The 23057-nt window shown below is 39.7% G+C and overlaps 1 protein-coding gene across 1 annotated transcript in view; it reads left to right on the top strand.

Moving 5' to 3' along the window:
• The first annotated feature begins 796 nt into the window (after window positions 1-796).
• Window positions 797-23057, top strand: part of MTA1 (metastasis associated 1) — a 63914-nt gene continuing 41653 nt past the window's right edge. The window contains exons 1-7 of the mRNA XM_075710120.1: window positions 797-828; window positions 8827-8953; window positions 9113-9176; window positions 14981-15098; window positions 16710-16812; window positions 20243-20342; window positions 21796-21984. Of these exons, the coding sequence (XP_075566235.1) occupies window positions 8832-8953; window positions 9113-9176; window positions 14981-15098; window positions 16710-16812; window positions 20243-20342; window positions 21796-21984 (696 nt within the window). The 5' untranslated portion in view covers window positions 797-828; window positions 8827-8831. The remainder of the gene's footprint in view (window positions 829-8826; window positions 8954-9112; window positions 9177-14980; window positions 15099-16709; window positions 16813-20242; window positions 20343-21795; window positions 21985-23057) is intronic.

The following is a 23057-nucleotide window of genomic DNA, read 5'->3' on the forward strand; positions in this document are numbered from 1 at the left end:
GAGTTTGTATACAGCCAGTTCCACAATTTGGCAGATACCATCTTACAAGAGATTCATCACCTACCTCATTTTAAGACTTTTAAGAAAAAAATCCCAAACCTTTCAAAAATTCAGACTTTTTTGTATGTTGTCACTGGTTTAGAGTTTATTGCCTGGTGCAGCTTCCTTGGTTCTCCTTTTGGAATGATTTTTTTGTGTTAGTCATTGTTTAGCTCACCAGTGCCATCAGAGAAAGAAAACCTTATGTGATTTCTTTTGTGAAAGTAATAATGGCTGGGTTCTTTCTTGCTTTCCTACTGTCCTACAGAGTTTGGAGAACAGCCTAAACCTGAATTCTGTTGTTATATTTCACAGTTATTTTTATTAGGATTTTAAAGATGCTTTTGAATTCTACTAAATTAAGGCATCACCTGAAAAGTAGCAAAGTGGCTTGTTAATATGTTTTAACTGCAGGTAAGTGTTTTTTCTCACCCCTTGAAAAATCTGTAACTGCTAAAAAATGGTGATCCTGCAGAAACAATTAGGAGGGAAGGGCCAAACTCGTTTCCCTACCATGGAATAGATCACACCAGAGTTTGTGTGTTAGATAATGTGTGTGCAGCTGAAGGGTGCTAAAAGGTGGTGCTATGTAGCTCTTGTGCAAATTCCAAATTATTTATGAAGTTTTCTGCTTCAGTGTGGACAGTTCAGTTCTTGATTTGTGCACTTTTTTTTCCTCTTTTTTCCTGTTTCAGACTGCCAATGGAAATGTTGAAGCAAAGGTGGTATGTTTCTACAGAAGAAGAGACATATCAAGTACACTTATTGTACTGGCAGACAAACATGCAAGTAAGCTTGTTTGTGTTTGAATTGCTTCTACACAAAATTGTCAATCTTAGATAGAACTTTGATATTGCAGTTACAAGTACCAGTATTATTATTTTTAAATGTCCTTTTCCTGTACTTATCTTCAGCAAATAGCATTACTTGTTTGGCTGACTTCCCCTCTCCCCCAACCTTTTAAAACCCCATTTGGTGTGTGATTTGGTTATCATGGTAGGGACAAGACAGAAGTTTTTAGTTAGGGCTGAATAAAGGTGTCTTATTTGCTTCACAGAAGTGAATTTCTTAATTTTGGGGATGAGGTGAAGTATTCACCCTGTCTCATATACTGCTTCTCATGAATGATTTGGTTTGGTTAACATTAAAAAAACAAACCTTCAGACTTCCTTTTTGAGTAAATCAAATAGTCTGATCATAGGAAACTGACTTGAAACATGGCCAGCTTGAAACTTGTCTAACAGGAATTCTCTTTACATTTCAATATTACTAATATTTTTTCCAGTGACATAGCTTTTGTCTGAACATACTCAGTAGATACATTTTAAAAGCAGTGAATTTTAGGACATCCTATCACTACTTTGAATACTTCGGGTCTTTTTGTTGGGGAAAAAAAATGTCTAGGCTGAGAGGAGACTTGAAAACTGTAATTTTTGGGTTTTTAGTACCATACTTTCTGATTTAAAAAAAAATAAACATGAAGCTAAACTATCATAAAATTTAGGGGGTTGTTCATGCTACCTTACTTCATCCTCCTTTGCATGTATGCATTGCGTAACTCATTTCTTGATTTTTATTATTTTACAGAATGTTGTGTTAACTTATGTTGGCATGTACTCCTCTACCAAGGAGGTCAGAGGCATGTGAGATACCTAGCTGAGTAAAGATGGAAGCTTATTTCTAAATAAAAATTTTAGTGTTGCAATTGTCTTTCAATTATAGAAACAGTTTTGAAATTCTAAAAAGTGCATACAAAAAATAGTTATGTGTCAGTATAGATGAGATGTTTGCCTATATAAATCTGTAAGGCAAGATATTGCACCAAAAAGAAAAGTTTTAAAGAAAAGCACATAAAATAGCTGAGAAGCTGCTGTAGATCTGTGCATTCTAAAGTCAGAAGGAGGTGAGCATGGTGCACTAGCTGGCTTTTAAGGGTAGTATCCATATCTGGGGGAGAAATAGTGCAACATATTACATGTCGTTGGGTACTTTATCTGGGGTGCTTCCAGCCTGTTTGACTCCATTCTAGTTGCCAGTGAGGATTAGATTTAGGTTCATTACACCTTCCTCTGCCAGTTCAGCATCCCTCTCATCCCATCCTCACTGGGTGATGGACACAGTACTAACAAAACAGACAGTTACCAAAACAGACATGTTGAAAGGGAGAAAAAGAGTAAACAGGTGGAGTAACTAAACTGTTTTTACTTATAAACAATGGAGTATGTGAGATGTAGCTGTTCAGATCGCTTAAAATTTGCAAAAAGCATGGACAGCCATATCAATCCTTGTAATTCAAGGCTTTCCTGTAGGCACATACATAAATGAAAAAGAAGCAATCTGATCTGGGCATGTCAAAATTATGATTTAGCTGCCAAGCATCATTGTCTTTTAATGTACTTCTTGGTGTATATATGAATAGACTGTGATGTATACGTAATACAGATCTACATAGTTGTACTGCATGGGGATTGATTAAATCAGATATTCAGTTTTAACAATGACTATAATGTCTTGCTGTGTTCTTAGTGCTGTAGTGTCATTGGGGAAAACATGCAGCAAAACTAGCCCCTTATTGATAAATTTGAATATTTTCTGTTGTAGATGCAAGTCCAAATAGTCTCTCCATTGCAACCATACCTTGGAAAAAAAGTCGTGTGGCACTGAGATGAGATTTGGCTGTGTTGCAGAACTGTGGTAGCAGGCAAAGCTTTTTTGATATCTCCTCAGTGCAGCAATACTAATTTTATCTGAGAATACTGAAGCTTAATAGGAGCTTCATTATAAACAACATGACTATTGATTCCTTCATCTGTGTCTCACTTCACTAGATTTAGTAAAGGAAGCAGGGAGGAATGATTCAAAAGAAACATGTCTGAGGCTGAAAACTAAAAATATTTGAACCCGTATAAATGCTCTTTGAACCTGCAAAGGCTGATTTCTTTTTGTGATAAGAAATTTAACTTTTTTCTTTTTAATGCAAACAAATAATTCATTGTTCATATGAATGTGTGTTTGAAAGACAGGAAAATTCTTCTATAGCACAATCCTGTTAACAGAGCCACCAGAGACAACTGAGGCTGTCTCTTAGTGTAAATTTCATTAGTAACTAACACTTTTTTCCACTATGTTTCTTTCTGGTGCAGAGTAAAATTGCTACTAAATGACTTCCATTTATTTAGATAGATGTGCTGTTGTGTGGCTTCCGTTCTTTTTAAAGAGGGAGAAGAGAGTAAAATTAAGCTTTTGGACAGCCATTAGTTCTTTACTCTGGAAAAAAAAAAATCTGCATCCTGCATGATATAATGAAATTAAATTTTGTGGGTGTTAAGATTCTAGTACAGATACTCAACACTGTCACTGACTTTGAGTTCATTTCCATAAAGTCTCCTGTTGCCTCATTTTGATGCATTTGCAGTAGATGTACGTATCTGCATCGCTGATCTTTTAACTGCCTTTGTTCAGCTGATTAATGGAGCTTTCTGACTGCAGACATTTCTGGATTCACACAGTCTTCTGTTTAAGATGCCTTTATTTTAGACCTACTGTTGAGATCAATGCCGTGAGAGAACCAGATAATGGGAAGATATGGCCAGAACATGAATGGAAAAAGTATATGTATATTTTGTGATATTTTTTCTCTTCCAATAAAGGAAGGAAAAAATGTGATTGTGAAATGAATGTTGCAAAGTTTTTTAAAAAAAGGGAAAAAAAAAAAAGCGCTTACGCTTTAGCTTGTATTGTTCATCAGATATGTGAAACAGACAAGTCTGAGATATGTTGTCTTTTCTCATAACTCTTTATAAAGAGAAATGAGTTGGAAGCACCTTATTCTGTAGTTGGTGACTGTAAATTAGTACTTGATGTGTGCAACCTGATTCTTGGATTTGATCTGTGATCTTACTATTTTTATCATATGATATAAAGCTTGTCTGAGCCGTCCTATAAATCTTTCAGCCTTATAATGGCTTCCATACATTGTTAGCACTTTTTATTCATAAGCCTCTTTAATCACCTCACAAATTATTCTAGGGAATTTCTCCACCTGTTTCTGAAATGAACCTGCTTCACCAGTAGGGGACTACTTAATGTTCTTGCCCAGAGACTTTGTAGTGGTTTAAGGTAGAATATCATATGCAAACAAGATTGCAGGCAGAACTTGATGGAAGAGAAGCGAGAAAGATAATTTACTCCTCAAGCTCCTGTTGGATGCTGTGACTATATATTTTCTTTGTATATAGATTCTATATAATGTCTTATAGTTTCTTGTATAATTAAGTAAATACTTCCAACAGCAGGAATATGACCTCCTGTCCCTCCTTCTAACCACCCACCCGCAGCCACCTCCAGTTACTTGTGATCTGTCCGATGACCACAGTTTTTGCTTCATTAAAAACATTTATCCTGATTTATAAAACAATGAGGTGACTAGTTGGTAGTGGTTGGAGAAGTGAGTAGTTAGTGCTGGCCTGTTTAGCAGGTTTATGGTTAGCTTTCAGCAGCTGATGTTTGGGTGCCAGGCACAAATGGCAGTATGGTTTTGTAAGTGCCAAAGCTTCTAAAAATAAATGTCTTGCAGCAGTTAGGTGTCATTACTCAATCAGTCCATGAGTAGCATGAGACCTGTGTGCCTAAACACATAGGGGATCTATTAAGTTTGGGGGACTTGGGGGGTTTTTTGTGGTGTGGTTTTTTTTTTTTTTTTTAAATTTTAGAATACACCAGTCTAAATGCAGTTTGACAATAGCCTCACAAATTAGTTCTTTTTTTTTTTTCTTCCATTTTATTCCCCTTCTCCATCTTCTCCCAACACCACACATGCAGATTTAAGAGGAGTTGAATTCATTAATCCACTAATGACTCTTTGGCTTTGTTGTTACTGAGACATGGACCTGTTGGAGCGGGTCCAGAGGAGGGCCACAAAAATGATCAGAGGGCTGGAGCACCTCTCCTATGAAGAAAGGCTGAGAGAGCTGGGGTTGTTCAGCCTGGACAAGAGAAGGCTCTGGGGAGACCTTATTGGGGCTTTTAAATATTTAAAGGAGGTTTGTAAGAAAGATGGGGACAGACTTTGTAGTAGGGCCTGTAGCGATAGGACAAGGGTTAATGGTTTTAAACTAAAAGAGGGCAGATTTAGACTAGATATAAGGAAGACATTTTCTACGATGAGGGTGGTGAAACACTGGAACAGGTCACTCAGGTGGTAGATGCCCCACCCCTGGGAGCATTCAGGGTCAGGTTGGATGGGGCTCTGAGCAGCCTGATCTAGTTGAAGATGTCCCTGCTCACTGCAGGGGGGTTGGCCTAGATGACCTTTAAAGGTCCCTTCCAACCCAAAGCATTCTATGATTCTAATTCTTCTGTAACTACAGACTGTCTCCCAAGCTGGACATCCTAGTTTGCTCTCTAACCTAATTTTGGTATCTTGTTTGCCTTTGTGCATTTCTGAGTTCTGCTGTGTAGCTGCTTGTATGACACCCAGAATGTGGAGAAAGGGCTGGTGCTTTCTACCTCTGATGTTCTAGAGAGCCCAGTCTGATCTATAGCAAATTGCTATTCTTTCTAGTGTCTAGCAAATATTGATGTTTAATTTCGCATCTCACACACCCAGTCATTTTAAATTACAATTACTGCCTCTTGGGTTTCTCCTGCCAACTCAAAGTTTACTCTTTCTAATTATTTTTCCCTATATATGTTAGCTTTCACACGAGTCTTGCTGTTTGTGTCCAATCTGCCTGTCCCTTGTTCCCAATATAAGTCGTATTCAAGCTTTGTTAGTGTGCTATTAATGATTCTGTCATCAAATATCAAATAATACTTAATGTAATACACTCCTTGCAGCATTCCACTGGCTACTTCTCCATAGCTGATGTATTACTGTTTGTATTAAGACTAAATGTTTAGTTTTAAATCTGCACGAGCACATCTATCAAGCCGGGAGGTTAATTCTGAAGTAAGGCTTTATGAGAGCATTAAAGTCCCAATATACTGCACCTACTGCATTCCCATACCACTTACTTTTCAGTACTGTCATAAACGCAGGCAAGTCTTTCTGAAAAGATTTTTATTTTTATATATATCTAAAAACATACGTGGTTTCGTTTGGTGGTTTGTTTTTGTTTTTGTTTGTTTGGTTGGTTTTTTTTAAAGGCTATGGTCCTTATTTCTTAGGGTCCACCATTCTCAAGGATGAAGTCTGCTTCACTTAGAGCTTGAGTGCTTGAGCTATAGGAGGGCGAAATGCAGATGTGTCAGACAGTCTTGTTCTGGAACCTGAGGCTGGGCCAGCCCCTGTTGTGGTTTACAGTCTGACTTAAGCCTTTGCCATCTGCGCAGAGGCGGTGAGGTGGTACTAGTTACGTTTTTTGTCAAAGCCACTTTGCATTACTTCAGGGAGACAAAGGTTCCTGTGCTGGATCCAGCCCTGTATACTCTCCTCCTTCCCTTGGTTCTGAATGCATTTGCCAGGTTCATTCTTTTCAGTACTAAATCATGGCTGTGGAAAAGGAGGGAAGATGCTTTGTGTAGATTTGTTTGTTATTTCTTGGACTATTCCTCTGTCTTCAGGAACTATGGCAGTTTTATGTTTGGGGGAGGGGGGAGAAGTTGTTTGTTACATGTAGAAATGTCTGTCTTTTTAAAAAAAAAATATGCCTTTTGATTTTGAAAGGCTGTGCATAGCAGAGCTGGCATGAGAAGAAGATATGTGCTTCCCACCTTCCTTATTTTATTACAAAAGCTAGACACATAAATAAAACACTAGTTGGAAGACGAGCCTAGCTGAAGGGATGAGGTTCCTGAGATCAGCTTGGTTGTGCTGGGTAGTTTCATTTTGCTTGTAGATATGATTGGCACATAGTTGTTAATGTATTTTTAAAAGAATGAAATTTTTAAAAGCTGTAGGCTATTTAATACACTGAAGATATTAAGTATTTTAGGTTGCTCCTTATAGTATTTTTCCTGCATTACACAGTGCACTACTCTCATTCTCCAAAAACTGTTTTAAGTGCAGGCATGAATGCCTTTTCATTGGTGCATCCTTCAGTTTTTAGGCAAGCTAGCTTGGAACTTGCTGACTTGTTTGTGGATTGCTGCTGGTATATTTATAGTGTAGGTCAGCAGCCACAATATTAATTTTCAACTAAACCAGAATCCACTTCAGTAAATAAATTGCAGAACCATGAAACTGTGGCACAAATGTAAATTTGGTGTTCTAGTTCCTAGGAAAATACTGAAATGTAAGTGCGTGCTGCTGTATGCTTAACAGCTCATGTGGTGTAAGAGCTATTGTATGTTGCAGTCTGGTTTAATTATGCTACTATTTTTTTCCTTCGTTGCTGGAGCAGCTTACCTGAGGGGCATATAAACCACAAGTCTTTTTCCAGGACAGTAAAACAGTGACAAATTGTGGAGAACCTGAAGGGTACATAATTTTTGTCACCCCCTTTGGTGTAGTGGTGGCCTATTTAAAACTAAATGCAATTTTAGTGTTTTATAAAACGGAGATCTCTCCTTTCCATTTGTTTTCTTTTGAGATAACCATGAGGATTATAGTTAACTAATCTTAAAGGTGTATCAGTCATAACTGTGCCTGTATGTGTTTCTGACTAGAAATGTTTCTTGGCAACAACTGTTGAATTAAGCTGCAGACATAAGTCTGCTCTTTAAAAGAGAACTGCTGCTGTAAAATTAGAGTTTTACTATTCATGTATGAGACTTTACAGCTCATTCTACTACAGTCTGGGAAACTTTTCCCATGGTTTTGGAAAAAACAGTAGCTGCCTTAATTTTGTAGGGAAGGAAAAAGTCTGATGTTTCCTTTCACACTCCATGGAGAAGCTTTGCCGCTTTCTTGGAGTATTTTGCCTTCTACAGCTTTGTCTTGCATAATTGACAGGATGCTTGCTAATAAACACATACAGACTAGTAATTTATTTCTTACAAGAAAGGTGCCTAGAGATGCTGTGGATCAGTTTTGTACCGGTGTGGGTGTGAGTTCATATATCTACTTTGGCATTCATTTAAAAACTGGTTGGATGGAGATTGGATAGCTCAAAGCCAGAGACAGTGGATCCTCTCTGCAGAATAAAGTAGGCTTTTGAAATGCAGCAGTATTGCAGACCAACACATGTGGAGTGTTAGTGTAGGGCGGGTTGCAAGACTGGCCTTAGGCACTTGGTTACATTCCAGTTAATCTTGTGACTGTGATCCATTGGCTGTGGTCAGGGTGAAGAGAATAAAATACACTAAATAAATAAACTAACCTTTTCAGCGGGCATTTCCTGCAAAAGCTGTTGAAGTTGGGATGAGACAGTCTGACATCCTGAAAGAAGAGTAGGGTCTAAGATAGCTGACGCCTGGCAAAGAGGAAAGATTTGGCTTTTGCTGCCTGACTCACTGTGCATCAGCTTCTTCCTGATTAATCTAATGGTGCAGTGGTAGTCTCCAAGAGCAGCTCTCTTCAGAGCTTGCCTGTTGGTAGCAGATTTGTGTCTTTCAGCTTGATGAGCCAGTGTGACCTGTGTGTAGGTGGAATGCTTTGATCCCAGTGGTGGATAAATACAGTTCTTCATAGGCATCATTTAAAGGATCTATACTAATTATCTAATTGTTCAGTTGGCTGAAATGTGAGGATTCAAATGAAGTTAGATTTCATCTAAATAATGTGTATTATTCAGCAAAGGTTTTGGAGCAGCTCATCCTGATTGGCTCAGAATCAATACTTGCTCTGTTCTTGATGATCAATTATAATTGATCTTGATAATCAATTAAAATCCTCTTTATAACTAGGAGAAATGGAAGAAGAGATGGAAAATCCAGAAATGGTTGATTTACCAGAGAAACAGAAGCATCAGCTACGACATCGTGAGTTGTTTCTCTCACGACAGCTGGAATCTCTGCCAGCCACACACATTAGGTAATGACTATTTTCTTCCAGTGCTTTTTATTCAAAAACAAAATGGTATTATTATTATTAAGTAAGATTAAATTCTGTGTACAACTTCAGTAATACCATCTTGTGAATCACATGATCATTTACGATGTTTTTTCATAAAATGTGTTTCTCTTTTTTTAGAGGCAAATGCAGCGTTACATTGTTAAATGAGACAGAATCCCTTAAATCATATCTGGAACGGGAGGTATGAACCATTTTGTGAATTGTCAAGCTTGAACGGTTTATTCTGGCACAATTTTGGATTGGTGGCTTTTCACAAGTTTTCTGAAAAGAAGGTGGCTCTTTCATTTCTACACGTACAATACAGGCATTGACAGTGGGAAGTTTTAGGCTCCATACAGTTTTCATTCTGATGTAAGACTTTGTGGATCTAGAGGCCAGAGCTGCTGTTTACATCCTTGTGACATTAAGCTGCCTCTCCTTCTATAAAGAGAGCCCTACTTGCTCATCAGCCTGGCAGTCTGAAAATTCAAACCTGGAGGCTCATGCCCAGACAAGACAGGGTGGGAAATGGAATAAATGTGAAGAGGGAGCAAGCCAGCAAGCTGTATTTCTGTATATTTGCTTTATCCTGAAATCTTACAGATTTATGTTGATATGGTTTAAGCTTGATCTCGCCTCAGATTTCTGAGGAGCTTAGTTCCCTGGTTTTTGTGTTTCCTGTAGTCTTCATATGCCACCATAGACACTTAGGTCCTTGAAAAGCTACTTGTCAGTTAACTTCCGAGTCCTGCAGAAATTGTCACAGTCTGGCTATTTAAAGGTACCTCAAACTGAACACTCGGAACGGAATTGTGTGGCACTATTAATCACTATTCAGAACATAAACCTTGGGATTTACTTTTTCAGGTATTTTTGGATTTTAAAAATTACAATTGTAATTCTTTTAAACCTATTTATATGCCTCTAATTGTGGCTAGACCTCTGGCTGCAAGCTGGGTTAGACAGTCCTGGAATTTGACAATCTGGGAGCTTTACTTTGGGAGATTAGCAAACAATTTCAGTATATTTTTATTTTAATACACCTGCAAGCATTACATTTGCATTTGAAAACATTAAAATGTTATACAAGAGAGGAAACCTTGTAATTAAAAACAGTAGGGTAACCGTCATAACCGGGCTTTAAGAAACAAGGAGAAGGCAGGTCATTTTTTTTGCAATGAGCATACTGTAGTCTCTCTCATAGTTGGCCTTGCATTCTAAATGCTTTTTTAGCCTTCTTTAGTATTTATTTAAGCATAAGATTAATTTTAATCTGATATTCTAGTTTAAGAGAATTTTAAACAAAGCACAGGGATTAAATAGTCGGGTTTCTCTTTGGAATGTGAAACCAAAAACATGTCAAGTCTGCTCATGCTGCCAAATGGCAGTGCATCAAACGAGGGCCGTTGTATTCAGAAATGCTTGTTACCAGCTAGCAGCCTAGGATATGCCAATTTGAAAGCAAAAGTTAATCAAAACTGAAATGAATTTAAATTTATTAGTACCTAACTTCTAAGTAGTATTCGTTCTCAATTGCTCCCAACACGTATTTATTATCACTAATGTTACAGGTAGGTACATTGAGACAGAGAAGGGAACTGGCTTTCTCTGGTCATGCACAGTTCAGTTGCAGATGTAGGAATAGAAAGAGATTTCTCTTTTTCATCCTTTTGAACTCTCAAAATGCAAGATGAGTGATGCGGGTTATTTTTAAAACTGAACAGGCACTTAGAGATTTCACAGAATGAGAGAGTTCCCTGAATGTGTCCTGTCACTTAGCACAGTATTTTGCTGTGGTGCAAACTAACTTGGACAGATGGTAAAGAAATTAAAAGCTCAGGAACACAAATGTGCTTGGGTGGAGGCTAAAGAGATTAAGAAAAGGAGATGGTTGTTGCCTGGTGAATTCATAGCACTGGATGGTACTGTTTTGAACTGTTTTTTTGTGTTCCCAGTGTCGTTCCCCCCCCCCCCCCCCCCCCTTCTTAATCTGTTCTTTGCTTTCAAAATGTTTGGGGTTTTTTTTTAACATGGCTTCTGTCAAGCAGTTGTAGGGAATCTGTCATTTGATTTCTTGTATGTTATGACCATTAAAAGTAGGTTTTCAGCCCAAGGCTCTCTGCCTCAAAAGGAGCCTAAACATGCAGACAGAAATTTTTAGGGAGATAGTAAGCACAGCAAAATTACTTTTGTGTTATCTCTGTTTTCTTCCTTCCACCCTCTCGCTGTCATCTTCTTCAGGAAGATTGCTCTGTTACATTTGGAGAGGGAACTGAAGGGGGATCAGCAGTGACTTTTTTACTGTGCCTGGCAAAATTGGGTTTGTAGAAGGAGTGAGGAATAGGAGGAAAAAGAAAAAAAAGCAACTGGAAAACCTGAATTTCCTGTAGATACCCAGGGAGATCAAGAGAAGCACATAGCCAGTTATGGCAAAAGCATTACATTTCCCTGTTCTGCAGGAAACCATTTTATACATACCATCTACTTTACTGCTCTGCTAGGATATTATCCAGAAGCTTGTGTGAATTTTGCTTGCTGGTTAGATGTCTGGCATTTTGGTACATTTTGGCATCCCCCTAAAAATAAAAGGCTATATAGTTAAAATATATTCCTCCCCTTCACCCGAACTGACTTAATGAAAGTAAGTTTGCAATCTGTAATGAACTAACCACTATTTCTGTACTTTCACTTTGAGCCTGTTTTCTTTTTCCAGTTCTCTGCAGCTTCCTAGTGGCTTTGGTTCTTGGCTATAGCTATGGGTAGCTTAGGGGCTTGGGTAGGGAAGCTCTGAGCATATGTGTCTGTATAACACTTTGGAGAAGTAGAAAGTCATGGTTTAATTTTAACTCTTGGCAGGTCATTTTAATTTTTCTAAACATGTTGGGTGTTTTCTGGGATCTGAAATTAAAAGAGAAAACCCTTCTTTTTCTTCACTGCTGCAAACTCAGCATACACAGTTTTGACAGCTAAAATGAGCATGGAGAATTTTGAAGAGCCATGTTATTTTGTTGTGAACTTCACTCTTCTTGTGGAAACCCTTCTGAAAAACTGTTCTTATCACGTACTGGTGATCAAGAGCTCACATGTGCTTTAGAGTATATAAGGATCTGCTTTGTTCCTTAGACTATAGTTTGCATTGGCACTAAACTGACATTTATTAATGTTTTCAGAAATCCCATTCGGTTTGCATGAGCTGAATTTCATGCTTCTATGGGGGAAGATGGTAGTGGTGTTGCATTACCTCTGGAGACTACAGTCTGTCCTGTATTTACACTTGAGCCCCACTTCCATCTTTTCTCTTTTGAGGAGGCTCTGGTTGGGGAGAAGAGCCCAGAGGCTTTTGCTTCTTTCATTGAACCTGCTTGATTCAAGAGAAGACTGGGCAAGATATAAAAATATGACCTGAGACTGGTACAGAAGGATGGGTTTTATTTTGTAGAGAAAATTCATAGTGATAATCAATAAAAGAGAAGCAATAGGGCATCTAACAGTCAAATACCATGGGAGAAAACCCCTGCACAATGCATGACTTTCCCTGGCCAAGACAGACTGTGGTAAAAAATCGCCTGTAGAATTGGCCTTCCTTGGGGCCCACTGTGTTATTATACTGCAGTGTTTGGTTTGCGTATTTGCTGGGCAACGTGCCTGAAAAGCATTAATGTTGCACTGCATATACTTTGTCCTACAGTTAGGTATTTTGGAGACGGAACAAATAAAACACTGCATTTATAACATGGAAGCTTGCAAGACAAAAGCTTTTCCTACATTTTATTTATGCAACAATACATTCTCCAAATATTGTAATATCTTGAACTTTGTGTATGTCAGGGAGCAAGAGACCCAGATTTCTTTACACAGCTATAATATAAATTGAGTTTTCATATACTCTGAAGTTCCCTTCTGTTGGGAGGTTGGTGTAATTTGACCCTGCTGCCTGTGGGAGTAGGGATCAATTCTGTCCAAAATGTCATTCATTTAGGATGCAACTGAATCCCCCCCACCCCAAACCCAACCATAGACAGCCCTTCCAGTTGACTTGGCTGGGTGTTGGAATAGCATTTTGCAAAGTGCTAGCTATGACTTTTATTCTGTTATCGTGACATAACATGAGATTGTTCTTCCCCTTGGAGTTCATGCTTTCATGGTGGGGAAACGGTATGTTTTCTGCTGGAGGAGATTGGTGTGAATTCCTGTCCAGCCTCTTGTGCCGTGCTATATGGGTGATACCTTTTTGGACAGTAGCTTTCTCAGGTAGCAAAGCAGGTTTGGCTGGCTTGCTTGGCTAGTTTCTGCTTTTTCCCTCCCTTCTACAGATGTTGATCTCTTCCCAGAAGAATGCTGATTTTTATTAAAATTGGAGCAGGAAATAAAAAGTTACCGTGTAACACTTAAATTCTGTAATTGGATGCTGGATGCATTATACAGATAAAGAAAACACAGAAGACCTTACTTCTATGGCATCAGTCTTAGATTAATATGTGTAATGTGCAGGGCTGGGGAACAGAAATAGTATGTGCCTTTGAAGCCCTAGCCCTCAGAATTTTTGCCATGTTACTGGGGAAACTCACAGTGATTCTTCCTTTTTCGACCTTTGTATGATAGACTGGGAGACTCTCTTTTCCCTTGCCACCTCTTCATGAAGATGAACAGGGCTTGAAACTGATGGCTGGTTTTGTCCTAATTTTTGTTGCATGCTGTTGACACATACAAATATAGGGAAAGGGAAAACGAGGTGAGCATGAAATGAGATGTATTTAAGCAAGGTGCCTGCTATTGACACAGAAATATGGGGAAAGGGAAAATGAGCCAGAAACCCAAGATGTGAAAAATGGCGTATTGCACATCTTGTGTTTCTGTTCAGAAACACTCTTCTTTCCTGGTGACGGTGTTGCTGTGGACGGAGGTTACAAAAGATGTGTTATTTCATGTCCTGCCAGAGCTCTCTTCCTGCCCTGTATCCCGCACTGTACTTTGATGGAGCATACCTGGTCTCAGATGTGTCACTCAATAGCTATAGCTAAGTACCTATCCATGCAGAAAAGTTTAATTACTTATATTGTGCAGTTTTAATTAGTTAAAATTTTGGCTGTTTTATTTCTCCACCCTGGCAGGACATTCTCATTCTGGTATGACTTCTTGCTTTAATTTTATACACCCAGGTAACAGAAGCCAAGCAGCTTTTTTAGCCTTTTTCTCATCTACTTGAACAAAAGCAACAAATTAATGTATTGCCACCTGCAGCTAATTACGGCTGCTGCCAAATCTGCTACCCATCTCCCAGTAATGAGCAGAAGGAAACGTGGCGGACAAGAAGTTCGTCAGCAGTGCATCCCTGTGACAAGGAAAGCCAAGCACATCCTGGTCTATATTAGCGAGGTCTAGGAGTGTAGCGAGCAGATGGAGGGAAGGGATTCATCCCCTCAGTTCATCACTTGTGAGGCCATTTCTGGAGTGCTGTGCCCAGCTTTGGGCCTCACAGCACAAGAGAGGCATTGACATACTGGAGCAAGTCCAGTGGAGGCCACAGAGGTGGTCTGGGGCTTCATGTCTCTATGGAGTGTTTCACTGGTATGGCTGTAACACTCTGAAGTTGTGCAATATTTCTGTGCGGGTAAGTCACTAGCATCTAGTACTGCTATTGTGGTATACAGGAAAGTGTAATTTTTTTGTTCTGAAACAGCTGATATTACTAAAAATTATCTCCTGGCCCTTCTGAGCCTTGTTTGTGCAAGAGGAGCTTTGTTCACTTCAACTTCAAAGACTGTATATTAAGAGAACAGCTGCTTTTGAGGAGAGCTGTTACACTTATAATATAGAAGAAAGTAGCAACATTTAATGTAGGGTTTTAAAACTGGTGGCTCATTTATTGTTTGTTCACCCAATTTTAAAATCTATATATAGGTAATAAAACCAAACTCAAAATGTAAAAGCTTACTAGTATGTATGCAAAGCTGAAAGTAAAAGCTGATAATACTGTTTACTTTTTTGCTCTTGTTTTATTTTTAGGATTTCTTCTTTTATTCACTAGTATATGATCCTCAACAAAAGACCCTACTTGCTGATAAAGGAGAGATTCGAGTTGGAAACAGATACCAGGCAGACATAACAGACTTACTAAAAGAGGGTAATTTCCATAATTTATTTAAATTGTCAAGAGGCCATGTCGAATGTGGCCACTTTTACATGTGCGGCCTGCATAGGTGTAGGAGGTGGAGGTTTCCATTGCCAGGTCATGCGTACAACGATGGCCTGGTTTGTTGGTGACTGAAGCTGTTGCCAACTGGATGCCATTAGTTATGTCTCAAACCAGTCTTTAAATGGGCATTTGTCCAAATCATAGAAGTTGCTGAAACAAATTGAATTAATTGGCTCTCTCAGAGCTTGCACTCTTTTTATTAAAAGAGATTTCAGAATTTCTATGGGAGACACAAATTTCCATTGCATCTGTAAAGCCTTTTGTGTTTTTAATCAAGCCTCACTTCCCTATGAGAACCCCTCCCAAATTACTGCCAATTAAATGCTGTCTCCCCTCATCAGTTTACCCATTATTGCTGGGTGCCTTTTCCTCGGAGCCCTCTCCCCATCCCAGGTGTTGGCTGCCAGCCTAGACTTCTCACCTGCAGAATGGGCAGGAGGAAGAATTTGCTGGCCTGAATGTGTTGAGACCTCAGCCTGCCCCCACTGTGTCACAGAGCGGTAGGACCACGAAGACCCTGGCCCAAGGAAAGGGAGTAATAGCAATAACTGGTACTAGTTACCAAATAGTAACTAACTTTAGATTTGTCTTTGCACTACCCTACAGATTCAAAAGTGGGTGGAAAAACTGAGAGGGATGGGGAACATTGGCAACTGGATTGCTCCTTTCTGAGACCCATGTCATGCATGGGGAAAGGTCTGTCGGTATGCTTCTCCTAAGAGAGCAGGGGGTGTGACCCATGTTGGAAAGACCTTCTCCAGACTGTATGGGCAGAGATGTGAAAGCAATGAAATGCTTCTGTCTTTGCTTAGGAGCTTTGTGGATACTGTTAGCCTCATGTTAGAACAGACAAACAAATTGGTCAGGACTCTTGTTTAATTTGTCTATGAGACTGGTATTTATTCAGCAGCTGGGCAAGCCTCCGAAGTGAGGATGAACTAATTTGAAAGGCATTCTCTTCCCTCAGCAGGCCAACATGGGGCTTCAGAGAAGGACAATCTCCAGATGTTTTAAAGGGAGCAGAAAAAAAGTCTCAGTAGCTCTTGTATTTTTCCAGGGTATTTTGGTTTGTGTAGAGTCGGGAAAATAAAAGCAAGAGAGTCTGATGCCACTATTTTCCCCTTAGAAAGCAGGCGATGCAAGTTGAACCAGCTACTCTGCCTGCTCAGAGCAGCTGGGAGTGTGCCTCTTTTCCTGGAAGTGCTGGAAGATAAAGGAGAAAGAGAGAGGAGCTGGGAAGAGGGGCTGAAGAGAGACTGTCTAGTTGGGAGAAGGATGTACTCTGTTTCCCATTACATGTGCCCTTTGAAACCAGTTCTTGAAAATCTGATTGCCCGATTCAGATGAGCTGTGTTGCTGTGTCTGTCAAGCTGAAATTGTTGCAGACAAATAGGTGAATGAATTTTTTTCACAGTGGCCTGTTAGGCAGAGTAACTGAGATGGGTTAGCATTTAAATTATTGTGAGATAAAAAAAAATCTAGAAAGTACTTTTATTTAAAACAGCGATACCAAGCATTTCTAATTTCTTTCTCAACCAGGTGAGGATGATGGAAGAGATCAGTCAAAACTTGAAACAAAAGTTTGGGAAGCCTTTAACCCGCTAGTAGACAAGCAGATAGACCAGTTCCTGGTGGTAGCACGGTAAGAGCATTTTACCTCTCCTTTGAATAAGTAAATGTTAATAACTTTTCCAAGCACTTTTCATGTTCTTTTTGCTTTACTACTATGAATGCTGGTTTTGGTTGCTTGATTCACTTGCTACATTTTGAAATGATGGACATTTTGCATGTCTTCCTGGGAACTGCATGACTTCAGGAAAAGCTACTCAGATTTACAACTTAATCGCTTTCATAAAAGAAAAGGAAATGGCATGTAAAACTATCCTGTAATTGGTGAGGTTTTTCAAATACTTTGGCCACATGCAGAAGGCTTAGTGAACTAAATTCTTAACAGTTCATTGCTCTGTCCATTTTCTCCCTTTTTCAAATCCAGTGACATTTTAACATCCGTTAATAGTTTGCTGAGAAGTCTGGTAAAGTGTTCTTGATGGAGCGTGGATGCTTTCTAATGCCTAGATTCCAATAGGTAGGCACAATAAAGTAAAACCCTGCAAATCTGTACAGATGGTGAAATCTGTGCTTTTATTTAAGCCCAAAGCAATCTTTGATCAACTTGTTCTTGAACTTCTTCATTGGTATACATTTATATGAACAGAAGCCTATACTAAATTTTAGGCTCTCATAGCAACTGGTGACTGAATAATTTAAAAAAAAGAAAAAAGCTAACACTCTTCAAATTCTGTGTTTTAGGTGAGCTTGTAGGGCTGTGTGGGAGGAGAGTGGTGTGAGTAGATGGATAGTTGGACCTTTTGATGTTTTTAGTCAGTGGAGCAAGTTATCATTGGATGCGGTTAAGAAAGGGGTGTGAAAAGTTACAAGCTGCTAGTAGTACCTGGCTTGCTGGTCTTGAGAGTTCTACTCATTGGCCATGGTATCCGATAGACATGGACCCTGGCTCGCAGGGCTGCCGGCTTCAGCCAAGAGCTTTAGCCCTGGAAAACAGAGTGAAGCCTATATCTCAGATACTCTGTTAAATCAGGCCCTGGTTCAGTCAGCCTTTTGGTTCTTGTTTTTTTTTCCCCTCTTGAGTTATCATGCTTTGAATTTCCTCCTGAACTTTCCTGAGTGTGGTATTGCTGTGCCCATTGTGGAGTAAGTTCATGGGATGCTCGCCAGAGAGGCAACGCTAGAGCCTTCTGTGTAAGAATCTGCCTGGACAGGGCCCTCCGGTTCTGATTGAAGCTGCTGGATAAAAAATGTATTTACTGCTGTATAATATCAAACAGCAGTAAATGCGTTCAACATGCTGAATGATACAAGCTCAGGGCAATACTGGGGCAGGGGGTGGTGGATTGAGGTAAATGAAGGAGATGATGAAATGCAATGTTGTAAGTACTCAAGATGAGAAGTGTGTATACTTGAAAATACACACCCAAATCAATTTTTCTATGTACTTTGGAGATAAACCTTGCCATTATTATGAACTTTGGCCAAAATTTTTAAAAATGGCTAATCTGAATTGCAGCACTTAAAAAAACTCTGCATGGCTGCTTGGGCCTTGTGTGCAAGTCCAGTAACAGGGAGCCAAGAGTGAACTAGGTTGGTTAAGATTAAAAATGTTAACTGCAGTCCAGATTGAAGAAAATCTCACAGTTCAGAATCCATTAATACATTTTTGCCTTTGGTTAAACATGTGCTTTTTGTGGTATAGACTTCTTTAAAGTTCATGAAGTTCATAGCATTCTGGTTACACTAAAGGATCCCCATAAAATTTAGGCTCTTGGAAGTTTCACTGTGCTTCTTACATGATATATTGCTGTTTCCCTTGACCTGTGCCAAGTAAAGTCAAACTGGCTGAACTAAGTGATTTACATGCAGCAAATTAGTTCTACTTGATCAGATGGACATAGGGAAATGGATGAAAGTGAGGAGAGGATAGTCTCCACCAGCGATGCGGAACAAACAGATGAAGGAGTGATGGGTCGAGCTGGGGTGTCTCCAGCAAAGGGTATTCCTGCTTCTTATGGGACCCTTCTTGACAAGGCTGCTGTTTCACAGTTGCTTCTAATCAAGTGAAATATATGACACCACCGAAAAGTTAAGAACTGTTTTCTGCGTTAATTTTCAGCAGGACTGATTCAAATTGCCACTCAACCATACAGTGCTCTCATGTTGGTGTCAGGAAGACCCAGCAGGAAGCGAGAGGGTAGAAGAGCCCCGGCAGATGGGGGTTTGCATGTGGGTTGGTTCAGAGTGACCATAGAGCTGCTTTGTTAAGGGGGTTTCCACCTTGTGTAGGCTTTTGGTGGTGAAGCTGGTTTTAGTAATGCTTTCTGGCTGCCCACTGTGTTTGCTGATACAGATGCTTGAGTGTGTGTGCTGTAATGAGAATCACTGAAAAGATCAGTATAAAAATCGCTTCAGTCTGGAATCAGCAAAGTGATGAAGTTTATAATTAGATGCCACACACAGGATAAAAAAAGTATAATTTCAGCTAAAGCTGAGGACAGAGGAGTTGTGAAGCGGGGATGGGGACAGTGACTGGGAGGCTGGGGAGAGGGCGAAGTGTGAATCGCCACAGAAACTTGGGTGGGGGAGGCTGTCTTGGATTTTGGCCAAAATTAGATATTTGATGACAACTACTGCTTAAGCATTTACCTTTTCTACTCCTGCATTGCTTGGCACTAGTTTGTTCCTCTGTGCACTCAACTAGTTTGGGGAAGTGATCTGAGTGGAGGAAAAAAACACCTTTTTTTGTTGTTGTAGTTGCTCAAAGGAGTTCAGCTTCAGTTCACTGTGCAGGAGCACAAGTGTTTCACCCATGTGGTGTAGCAAGCAGCAAGGAGAGTAGGAATAACTAGAACCAGTGTTCCTGTTTAAAGGTTTCTCCAACTAATGTCTTTAGGGATAAAATGAGGAGCCATGGGGATTGTGGTCTCATGAACAGGCATGTCTGGCATTGGGAAGTATTCGAGAATTGCTGTATTCTTATGCAGACTATATAACATGTGTTATACTATATTATGTTGTAAAATAAAGATTGTTTTTAATTTTCCTGAAACTTTTAGAAAAAATGCTTGCATAACTGCATTTTCTTCTGTCTGGTCTTTCATCTGTCTCTGTACCTTTGGCCAATGCAGTGCTGCTGTTGCTGTTGTGGAAGAGATTTTTGCCATTTATAAAGCTCACTTGTGCTCAGTTTCTGTTGAAGCTTAATTCTGTTGAGAGATAGGGGATAAGAGAGTAGTTCAAAACTCCCCATTTGTGATCCTTGAGTCTTTCACTGTTTCCCCTCCTATGTCTAAGCCTCTTTGGCCATATGAGCTAAGTAGAGTAAAGCATTCATAATAACAAACCGCATCTGAAGAGACTGGTCTCTGGCTCAGAACTAGCGCCAAACCGTGTAATCTCGTTACTGAGAAATGGAGTCTGCTGATCTCAAAAAGTGTTTGGGTGTTTATATTTATGCTTGTTCTGCATGCAAAGTTAATGCTCTGTTTAATTTCTTTCAGGTCTGTTGGTACATTTGCCCGAGCACTAGATTGCAGTAGTTCTGTCAGACAGCCAAGTTTGCACATGAGTGCTGCAGCAGCCTCTAGGGACATCACGCTGGTAAGATTTTTAAGAGGACCTTAAGTTCTTGAAAGATGCAAAATATTCACCTCAGTAATAACAGTTGGCAAAGAGAGAGGGGCAGATGGATTGTAATTGTGGCCTGCTGTGAAGCAGATCCTGTCTTTGTAAAGGAATCCTTTATCTACATATGAAGTAACATTTTCTGGCCTTGTGCCTCCTGTGATCCATCATGGATAATTCTATGAGAATTTTTTGTTTGTTTTATTAAAATGTTTTGATGACACGCTTCACAGCCTGTCTCTTGCATGGGCTTAGTAGCCATCTTGAGAAGAATGCAAATTATTATCTGCGTGTCTGCAATGTTATAAAGCCAGAATGCCATTCCTCATCACTTCCCCAACACCAGACTGTCACTGGCATTCTTGGGTAAGATCATCTGGGGGAAAAGCTTGGGGTCAGATAAGAAATTTCAGTTGATCCAGTCTTCTCTTTGATAAGCTCCATTTTAGAGTACCTGAGGAGTGGTGACATTGTTCATATTTTGTAATCATAAATGATTATGAGTAGACAGAGGAAAGGGAAAACTTGAACTTCTATACTACAGAAAGTTTAATGAAAATCTGAATAAAATTTATGAAGTCTCGAGAGAACTGTTGTCAAAGCCTCACCTCATAACTGGAATAATGTGAAATCATATACAGAACAAATTCTAGGATAGAACACTGTAGATTAATTATGCACGTGCACAAAACTGGTATGATGAAAGACGAATAACATCCCGATTAAAACTACAGAAATCAGGAAATAAAGCCAAGCTTTCATTTGCTAATACCAATTCCTCCCTTGCAATGTGTTCTCAGCGCTTGTAAATCACAAGTTGCAGACAGTCGTAGCTCAGCTTTCTGAGAAGTAATTGCTCCTGGGAGTAATTATTTTTTCCTACTCAGCTATGATGTGTGACTTGACTTGAATCTTTTTTGGGATTTCTGGCCTTTGGGGGGACTGTATGTGTGTGTTGCTGCACTTAAAATATTTTCTTATATGCCGTTTTTGTGGATTATTTGACAAAGAAAGTGCATGGCTAAGCTTATTAGAAAATATGCCCTCGGACTTCTATCTTCATGCCCCATCTGTGGATGGTACCAAACAGGGCTGCTCAGTCCTGGGGTGAGTGGGGCTCTATCGTGTGCTTTTTCTTAACAGTAGTGCTACAGTGGTGGTGCTGCCTGAGTAGCTAAGTAGGAATTATTGATATGCAAGGGCTCCTGTTCCACAAACCCCACTATTGTTAGTGAACATTAGACCTGGACATGGACAATTACAGTGAGTCTGAGGCTGGAACAAGCTTTACTGACTTTGTGTTAGGTATAGAATACTGCACCCTCAAATCTTGCTGTAGAATTTTTGTTATTGTTGTTTCACCATTAAGCATCATCTTCCCCCCCGATACTTGTCCTTACATTTATTTTTCTCTTTTACAACCATGTAGTTCCATGCTATGGACACTTTGCACAAAAATGTCTATGACATTTCCAAGGCAATCTCTGCGCTTGTGCCACAAGGTGGGCCAGTCCTGTGCAGAGATGAGATGGAGGAGTGGTCTGCTTCAGAGGCAAACCTCTTTGAGGAAGCACTAGAAAAATATGGAAAAGATTTCACTGACATTCAGCAAGATTTTGTAAGTATATAAAATGAGGGCCCACATGGTGACCAGTTCTGATCAATGACAGAGCTGGTTTACAGCTTGTTTAAACTGTGGTGGTGTTCTTCGTGTTGAAGAAGAGGGCTTTGAACTGGAGCATGTGTCTTGTTGTAAATTGGGGAAAGGCAGACCTCATACTGATGACAGGCTGTTGTACAGTCAGAATTTCAAATCACAGATTATAGGTTTTCCTTTCGAGACGTTAATCTAAAATCATCTGCTCCACTACAGCTGAGGGAGGGTTTAGGAAAGTGTTGTGACAGCCTAGCTGCTGTAGATTAATTTGTGTTTGAAGGAGAATAAGTACTGGGCCTTCTGAAACACGAAAATTTAGTCACTTTTATAGTGCAATTTCAGAAAGGGCCTTCTGAATGTTTTGAAGAGGAATCCTGGGCATCCGAAGAAAGTGTCCTGTAGCTTGGCCAAAGCTCCACCCTAGGTGCTCAGCCTGCAGATTGAATGGAGCACTGTAAAGAGAGCCAAGTTTCATTGTATCACTGTTCAAGTCCTCTGGAACAAAACAAGTAGTTTCAGTGTTGTGTGTCCCATGCTCTAATCTTTTAGACAGAGGGACTTGGAAACAGCACATCACTCTCTGTGGTCCTGCTGAAATCCTTGTGCTTCTCACGCAGAGAACAGAGCTGGTAGGGCACAATTCTGTTAGTAGTTACTACTATTTTTTTTTTTTAATGGGCCAACTCCATAGAAGCCAAGCAAATTGGAACTGTGATAGTGTAGTTGTGGCTCTTGCTTCAGTCTTTGCTGCTCAAGCAGAGAGAGTCTGAGTCAGTGGGCTCCCTTCCACATTGTGCCTCTCTTGAATGGTTTACTGGGGAGCCAATGTGGCATGAAGATTTACCTGTAATCTGCTCTACTTCTACACTGAAAGCACTATTTTTTGAAAGGGCATTTAATTTAACATGGGTCTCATGTGCATCTAATGCCCTTAGGAAATTCAGACACGGATTGTCTTTTTTTGTTTGGGGGGTTAGTAGTTGCAAGACTCTGCTATAAACTGTCTGTCAAAGGAATCCTGTGAATTTCAGTGA

The sequence above is a fragment of the Pelecanus crispus genome, chromosome 5, assembly GCF_030463565.1.
Source record: "Pelecanus crispus isolate bPelCri1 chromosome 5, bPelCri1.pri, whole genome shotgun sequence".
Classification (NCBI taxonomy): Eukaryota; Metazoa; Chordata; class Aves; order Pelecaniformes; family Pelecanidae; genus Pelecanus; species Pelecanus crispus.